At 32.7% G+C, this 8,708-nt stretch overlaps 1 protein-coding gene across 4 annotated transcripts; it reads left to right on the top strand.

Moving 5' to 3' along the window:
* The first annotated feature begins 501 nt into the window (after positions 1–501).
* On the top strand, positions 502–2,766 carry LOC129286748 (F-box protein CPR1-like). 4 transcript variants are annotated; one of them, XR_008587511.1, is made up of 3 exons: positions 502–1,765; positions 2,273–2,363; positions 2,507–2,766. XR_008587511.1 is itself a non-coding variant. In XM_054922759.1 (3 exons), exons 1-2 carry the CDS (start codon positions 642–644, stop codon positions 2,310–2,312), a joined length of 1,164 nt encoding a protein of 387 aa, XP_054778734.1. In that variant the 5' UTR covers positions 502–641; the 3' UTR covers positions 2,313–2,331; positions 2,507–2,766. The 4 variants fall into 4 exon arrangements, 2 of the variants coding, with proteins under 2 accessions (XP_054778734.1, XP_054778733.1); XR_008587510.1 differs by having other exon boundaries at positions 2,273–2,436; XM_054922759.1 differs by having other exon boundaries at positions 2,273–2,331.
* The last annotated feature ends 5,942 nt before the right edge of the window (positions 2,767–8,708 follow it).

The raw sequence follows: 8,708 nt of genomic DNA, 5'->3' as shown, positions 1-8,708 counted from the left end.
CTATAACATGCCTTTAATATAAGTATTATTATTCTTGTATTCTAATTTTAAATTATATTGAAGTGTTAAAAGATCTAATTCTTATTTTTAAATTTTACTCTCTCTATTTAAAAATGTAAGGCATTTTTAAAAAATTTGATATTAAAAATGTAATAAATTTTTAATTTTTTAAAATATAATTATTATTTTTTTAAAAATATTTATATTTATTAATAATTTATATTTATTATAGGGTGTTTAATAAAAATAAATATAAAAATATGAAATTATTTTAAAAATAAATAAATATTTTATTAAAAAATAAAATAAAATTAAAAATATTTTATATTTTTAAACAGGAGATATGGTATTTGTTTATGGACAAGTCTGTTTAACCGGACACAAACGTAATTTGCCCTAAATCTTATGGTGCGCGTGCACGCGCCCAAGCAGCTGGCAATTATGAACCACAAATCTACCTAACGCGCTAGCGTCACAACTACTCCACCGCTCAGTAACTTTCTGTTTCCAATCCATCATAACTTCACTCCTAGATACCGCGCACTCTGAAGTCGGAAACCCTAAATTCCCAAATGTTCCCGAGACTGTAGACGTCCCTTAGATGCGGTGTTGCGGTCGGCTGCCTCCTCCCCAATCGATCCATGGCGGATCTTCCGCTAGAAGTCATCGTCGATATTCTCACTCGTTTGCCCGTCAGGTCCCTCCTCCGCTTCCGCTGTACCTGCAGGTCATGGCGTTCCCTGATTGATGCCCGCGACTTCATCTTCTCCCATCTCCACAAGTCACTCGAAACTAGCTCCAATAGCCTCGTCATTTTCAGACAGAACTCCGATCTTTATGCCGTCAATTTCGATACCCTCGATGAGGCCGTTGAGGTCGTCCACCCTATCATGTGTTATGGTAACCGCATCAAGGTTTTAGGTTCTTGCAACGGATTGCTCTGTATCTGCAACGTCGCCGAGGATATTGCTTTATGGAACCCCTCTATTCGAAAACATAGGATTCTCCCTTTGCTGCCGGTGGAGCGACGACCTGAATCCGATGCCAGCTTATTCGCCGCCAGAGTTTATGGGTTTGGGTATGATTCCTTCTCCGATGATTATAAACTGCTCAGGATTTCATATTTTATTGACTTACACAGTCGTACTTTCGATTCTCAAGTCAAGATTTATAGCCTGAGAACAAATTGTTGGAAAACAATTCAGCGTATGCCTTACGCCCTCTGTTGTGCGCGCACGATGGGTGTGTTTGTTGGCGGGGCTTTACACTGGGTCGTCACTCGGAAGCTCGAACCCGATGCGCCCGATCTGATCATTGCGTTTGATCTGAAATACGAAAATTTTAGGGAGGTGCCTCTGCCTGAATTGGGAAATCAGAATTTTCAAATGGATGTGGCTTTATTGGGGCGATCCCTATGCATGCTTGCAAATGACCAAAATACGCGAGTGGATATTTGGGTGATGAAAGAATATGGACACAGAGAGTCATGGTGTAACTTGTTCACATTGACACAATCCCCTGAGTTGGGATCTTTAAAATCTGTGAGGCCCTTAACATACTCAAGTGATGGAAACAAGGTTTTCTTGGAACTGGACGAAAGGAAGCTCTGTTGGTATGACTTGAAAAATAAAGTAATCATTTTTATCCAAATCCCTAGAATGCCCTCGTTGATTGATGGAACAATTTGTGTCGGAACTCTTGTGCCACCAGCTCTAGAAAGTAAAATTGATAAGCAGCAGCAAGAGTTGGAGGCAAAGAAAGAAAGGTACCGAGTGAAATTTTTGTAATTTAAAGTCCGCCTGGTGTATATCTCTTTTGTCAATGATCACTGACTATTGACTCCATTCATAAGCTTATGTGTACGTGTATTTAGTGTGACTGCTTGTGAGTTGACCTCGACCTGGACTTAGGCCTAAACAAGTCATGATGGACACTGAATCCTTCGTAAAATAGAATAACATGATTTATCGGAAAATTTAAAAAAGAGGCAGCTGTCAGATGTTACATTTTTGTCTTTGTTCTTTGGATGACTTCTGTTGACTTGGAGTCAATGTGGTAGGATCTCCATCCAAGTATAAATCTTCTTACTTTTTTGTCTTTGGTCTTTGAATGACTTTTGTTGACTTGGAGTCAATGTAGTATGATCTCCATCCAAGTATAAATCTTCTGCCACTCTATATTAGTGGGGCCAGTTTGAGTTTTCAATTAAAAAAAAAAAAAAACCACCTGAAACACTACTTGCTTTGCTTAATTGTTGCTTTTCATTTCATAGGGATGCCTTCCTGTCCGAGGGATTCAAATTGGTACTGTAGGCCAACGGAGGAACAAACGGTAGAGCCGATATCTCTTTGCCCTTTCAATAGGTAGCTTCTTGAGTTACGTTTTGAAATTAGACTTGGTTGCTAATCGGGAGTTAAATGGGTTAGCAACAGATCGGTGAGTACTCTTGTTGATGTTTCTTTTTTTCTTGCATTGTCTACATTTTACATCGTCTGTGTTTTGACAGAAACGTAGGCCGGAGAGGGAGTACGAGGGGGTTAAGAAGACCAGATATACGATGTTTTACTGACTCTACTGGAATCAATATAGCGCCCAGGGGATTACTTAATAACCTACAAAACCTGGTGACCTCGACAGAAATATAGACATACCTCTTTTGTAATACAATTAAGATACTCATACGAGTTGTGGATAAACTTTGACAAAGCTACTGCTGTAATAATCACTTTTGCTTTCATGTGGAATGACGATTATGATATTTTATCATGCGAGAAGAGATACTCAGAACAGACCGAGAAAATAGTGATTTATATACTGCATACAACGTGTCGGTGCGCTGCGGCATGCTGGCTGTAATTCACGTGGGTGGGATGATGCGAATCCAAGCATTTGGGTGATGAGCTGGGCTTATCTACTGAGTTTCCAATTTTCATCATGGTCAGGCAAATCCGAAGTTCAAGTTTATTGAAGCAGCTTGTTCAATGGATCTCATTTTGAATTTTATATATGGAAGCGTGCATGATGTGGCAATGTTGTATTAGATGTCTATAATTTGCCCCATACTCCCTTCAAGAGAAGAATTTTTTTAATTCAATTTATAAGGAATGACATTAAACTTATATTACAAATTTTTCTTTTTATTTTTTATTACATGTTGGTGAGAAAAATTATGTTGTTAAAATGTGTATATAAAATAGGAGGAAAATAGAACACTTGCTCCCTTCAATTTTGAACATAAGTGAAACTTTCCTATGTGTTTTTCTTATAAACAAAATGATAATTTTCCAGAAATATTTAAAACATTTTTTATTAATCATCATTCATTAAAAAAATGGTATTATTGCATTAGAGCAGAAGGAAAGATTAATTATAGGAGTATTTTAGTCTAAATATTTTAATTTTACACATACTTTTTTCTGTTTAAAAATATGAGACTTTTTAATAAATTTTACTCTAATAAAATAGTTATCTGTTTTTAAATTTACTTTATTTTTTTATATTTATTCTTATTAAATACTTTATAATAAATATAAAGTCATTTATTAATAGGGTATTTTTGAAAAAAAAATGATTACATCTTAAAAAGTTAAAAATGTTTTATATTTTTGAATATTTAACTCCTTAAAAAATATCGAATATCTAACTTCTCAAAAAATACTTATATTTTTTAACAAATGAAATATTTGTTATTAAGATTAGCCATCTTTGTTAAACTATGAGTTGGTTAAAATTTGCTCATATTTAAAAACAGAGTGAGTATTAAATTTTTAAAGAGAATTAATAAGTTTTAAAATTTTTCAATTTCTATAAAATATGTAAGTAGTGATTTATAAGACTCGGAGGAGCAAACCATAATTGGGGTGGATTTTCTGCAATTTTTGAGCAGAGTTCAAATTGAATTACATTATTATTTACTCCCTGTGAACAATGTTTGTTACTTGATATATGAGAAAATACTCTTAACACGCATTCGATTATTTTTTAGGCATTAATTTTTTCAATGAGCATGAGGGAATATTTACACAAAATAACTCTTGACCTTGACATTATGAAAGGATTTGAAATTGATGGCAGAAAAAAGGGTAGAGATAAAAATGAATTGGTTGTCCAGATCGAATGATGGGGATTGGTTTTTCTCAACTGTGTCTTCCCTACATAGTTCTGAGTTGTTTAGGTCAACTTTTAATAAAATAAAAATCTTAATCATCAACTTTAATCCAACGATCCATGTGTGTGGTGTTCTCTCCATGAAGAGAAGCACTGCCCAAATATTTGCATGAGGTCATTGATCTAGTCATCATATACACTTAAAACAAGTTTTAATGCCCTTCTCTTTGGCCAAAAGTTTAAATAATAAAACGCTTGCTTGGTTAACAATTAAAATTGTCAGGCTAGTCATTTTAATACACCCAAAAAAAAAAAAAAACCACAGACACGCATATAAAGAAGCCATTTCATTTAAAAAAGATTGAGAAGTTCAAGAGAATCATTAGGCGGCTAAACTAATGCAAAAAAATAAAAATAAAAATAAAAGATAGTAGTTGCATTTTTAATTTAAAAATAAAAAATATTAAATAATTATTATAAGCATAAAATAAATATTATATAAAATCAATAATATTGTTTTGTGTTCTAAAATCTAAAGTATGAGCAGAGGTATGGGTGATATCCATCATTTGTTTCGTAGCACTCCATTTTGTTATATTTGTCCTTCAAAATGAAAAATTATTTTTTGTATAAAAAGAAAAATATTTTTTAATTATAAAATATTTTTAGAATTCTAAAGCAATATTTAATAGCACCTTTTATTTTAACTTTGTAGTAATTTTTTATTTATAATTATAAGGTTATTATAAACATTAAATGAGTGACAAACTTTGTAAAGTATGTTGTACTTGTCTGTGTGTATGTATTTGGGTGTACCTTTGCATCTCAAACGAGTTGGGAAGGAAGCTTATCAACACATTTTAAACAAGATGGATAGTTGTTTACCATCTTGGAAGGTTAACACCTTGTCCATGGCAGGTAGACACACTTTGGTTTCTTTTGTGGTTGTAGCTATACCGAATTATACGATGAAGTTGACTCTTCTACTGATACATATGTGTAAGGAAATTGATAGAAGATATCATTGTTTCATTTAGGGGGATACTAATTCAACTAGGAAAATGCATCTTGTGGCTTGGGAAGATGTTTGTTGTAACACCCTCAAATTTACAAACTGATTTTTCGCAAATTATTAATTTAACAACTCATTTTTTTTTCATTGAACCCTTATCATACCCTTATCATGGTAGAAAAATTTCTACCATGATACATCCAAGACAATAAACCACAGGTCTTAAAAAATCTCAAAAAGCAATTAGAACCATAAGGGACAGACATGATCCTCATAGCATGTTATTCAAATCAGGTCATAAATTAAAAGGGACAGACATACTCCTCTTGAACATATAAATGCATTTATTAAAAAGGATTAGAGTTTACATGCTCCACAAAGAAGATATGTCCTAAGTTGGCACAAGATACATTGTATAATTCAAAATAAGAGGCAACGTAAAAGATGGTGTCTCATACACCATAATTACACCTCTGGTGCTTTCTCGACCGGACTTGCTCCTGTAAAAATATTAACCACGGGGAATGAGACTTAAAAGTCCCAGTAACCAAAAATTAATATGTAATGATGCATGCGGATGTAACTAATCATGCGATTGCTAAGTGGGCACACAAAACATTTAACCGAACAATATTTTCAAACAAACCGAACAAGTATTTAATTGCATGACTGCACCTTATATCCTCCTTTCACCATGCTCGGATGCCAAATCACCCGGCCAAAGGTGAGTTGGATCAAGCGACACGCCACTCATTGGGTCCAATGAGGGCTTACCACGTGGTAATAATTAACCGAACAGAAATTCCCATTAACACCATACATTAAAATACCCTGACAAGTCATGCATCATTCAAATATCCAAACAGGAATATATCCGAACAATAATATCTCATCATGATAAACAAAAATAAATTTTTAACCCACTTGGCAATAATTTCAAACAAGTATATACAGTATTTATTTTCAATAATTCATAATTTTTCCAAACAACAAAACAACACATAACCATTCACAAACACACCCATCACAACACATTAATAATGGTTACCTTGTTTCTTGAATAACAAGTTCCCCTTCACAACTCCTTTTTCACCACTATCTTTGTCAATATAATCTACATAATTATTTCACAATACTATATATTAATTTTACATTAAAATAAATAACTCTAATTTAAAGAATTAGAAAGTCTTAGATCTATAATCCATATTAATACTAATTTACGATTTATGCCTCATTTAACTTCCCAAATTCTTTTTTAAAATTCTCGTACCCTAATAAACTATTTTTTTTATCCTCAAATCACTTCTAGTATCACAATTTCATCCTTCTATATTCTAAAAATACGTCCAAAAATAAATTAAAAATTTTAAAATTATCCTGAAATCTCAAATCACCTTTCTATAACCTCAAAAATACCTATTCATACTTAAATAAATATTTAATAATCAGAGGTTTATCCCTATATCTCATATTCCACATAAATTCAACCATATAGATCTAGGTTTTAACTCAAAAATTCTTAAACATGAGTTTCAACCTCAAGAAAAATATTCTATAATATTTATTATATCCCCAAGAGTTTTAACCTATATTTTTACTCCATCATATCATCAGATTAACTATCCTATAGAAAAATCCTAATCAGAATATTTACTCTATCCTACAAAATAATCATATCACTAGAAAGCTAATATTATTTAGAAAATAAATATAAAATTAATTTTGTAATTAAATAAATTTTTAAATGCTAATCTAAACAGGAAAGTTAGAACATACATGAAGAAAAAGAAAATAATCCCCCTTGCGAGAAAAACGCCAGGAAGAGAGAAAAAGAATATAAAAATGGGATTGTGGTCCCAAAATTATATTAAAAAAAACTATAGGTTCGAATTTAATTATTCAAACCTTTGGGCCAAAAGTTGCAATTTTCTCTAAATTGCATCTTAGCCTCTCATGCTTCCTAATGCACACACCCCCTCTTTTTTATACATGAAGGCACCTCTTCTCTTCCCTCATCTAACCAATGTGGGACTTAGAAACAACAACCTTCCACCCCCCCTTTTTTTTGTTCCTTCTACCCTCTCTGTTTTTTTTAACACACACATAAAAATTATTTATGTATTATATCTTAACTAAATATTGCTTATGTGGTTTTAAATTTAAATTTTTAAATTCATAATTAAATACCTAATCATAATATTATTTCTAAATAACCTCAAATAATATAAATTCCTATTATTATCATTTTTTTTTCAAAACCTAAATTCCACAATTTCTTTATTATATAAAAATCAGGATGTTACATTTGTCAAAGTAAGAGAGATGGTGGTCTTGGGTTATGAGAGGCACACCTCAAAATAAAGCTTTCATGATGAAACTTGAGTGGGGATTGATAAATAGGAGAGATACTCTTTGAGTAAAGTTTATAAGAGAAAAATACAAATGTGGCAATGATATTATACCAATTGTGAAGGCTAAAAAAAGTTGTTCTACTACCTGAAAAGGTATTTACGAAGCTTGGGATGATATTATTAAAGGTGTTGCGTGGTAGGTTGGTAATGGTACAAAGGTTAAGTTTTGGAAGGATTTTTGGCTTCCACATTATGACTCCCTTTTATGTTATGTTATCAAATCTGTACTTGATGCTATGTGTGATGAATTGGTTAGTCAATATGTTTCACCTACAAGGGGTGGAATGAGACCAAATTTGTAGAGTTTCTACTAGATTTTATGATTAGCAAAATTCTACAGACCCCTATAAGTAATGATAATGATTTACCAAGATGAAGATGGTCAAACAACGAGAATTCACTACTAGATCTACATATGAAAGCTTAAAACTGAGGACAGGGAACACAGGTAGATATCTATGGCATAAATTGTGGAAAGCTCCAATTCCTTAGAGAAATAAATCATTTCTTTGGCTTTGTGTGAGAGGGAGACTCATGACCAATTCTTTTCGAGTTGCTTGTGGCCTTTAAGTTAATGGTTCATGTTTGATATGTCTTCAGGAAAATGAAGATATTTTTTATGTACTGAGAGATTTCTCCTTTGCCATAGGTTATTGGAATAGAGTAATTCCTCTTGAGTTGAATAGTTTTTTCTAGACATGTAATAATTTAACAAAATAGTAAGGTTGGAATCTCTCTCAACAGATGATAGTTAATGGTTTTTGATGGGATATTTAGTCTGCGATGCTCTTTAGACAGATATGGATTAGTAGAAACATGAGAGTATTTCAAGATAAGGCTATCGGGGTGCAAACTACACTTGCTCAAGTGCATGCTATAATATGATGGTCAAATCTAAGATGGTTGCTTGAAGATCAAAATATGAGTAAGAGTAGATACAAAGCACTTGAGATGGGGATTATGAAGTTTAATATTGATAGAGCTTGTGGTGATGATGGTAATCTATCATGTTGCAGTAGAATTGCTCGTGATCACACTGAAAGCACATTGGGAGGGTTCCTTTACCATATTAGGCAGGGAAGCAGTCTATATGTAGAACTTTGGGAATGCTTTGGGCACTTAATAGAGCTTGGGATTTAAATTGGAGGACGGTTCAAGTTGAGACAGATTGTATG

Source organism: Prosopis cineraria, unplaced genomic scaffold (genome assembly GCF_029017545.1).
Source record: "Prosopis cineraria cultivar Desert tree isolate PC_DT_omini unplaced genomic scaffold, ASM2901754v1 PC11, whole genome shotgun sequence".
NCBI lineage: Eukaryota > Viridiplantae > Streptophyta > Magnoliopsida > Fabales > Fabaceae > Prosopis > Prosopis cineraria.
This window is presented reverse-complemented; position numbering and strand designations above follow the sequence as displayed.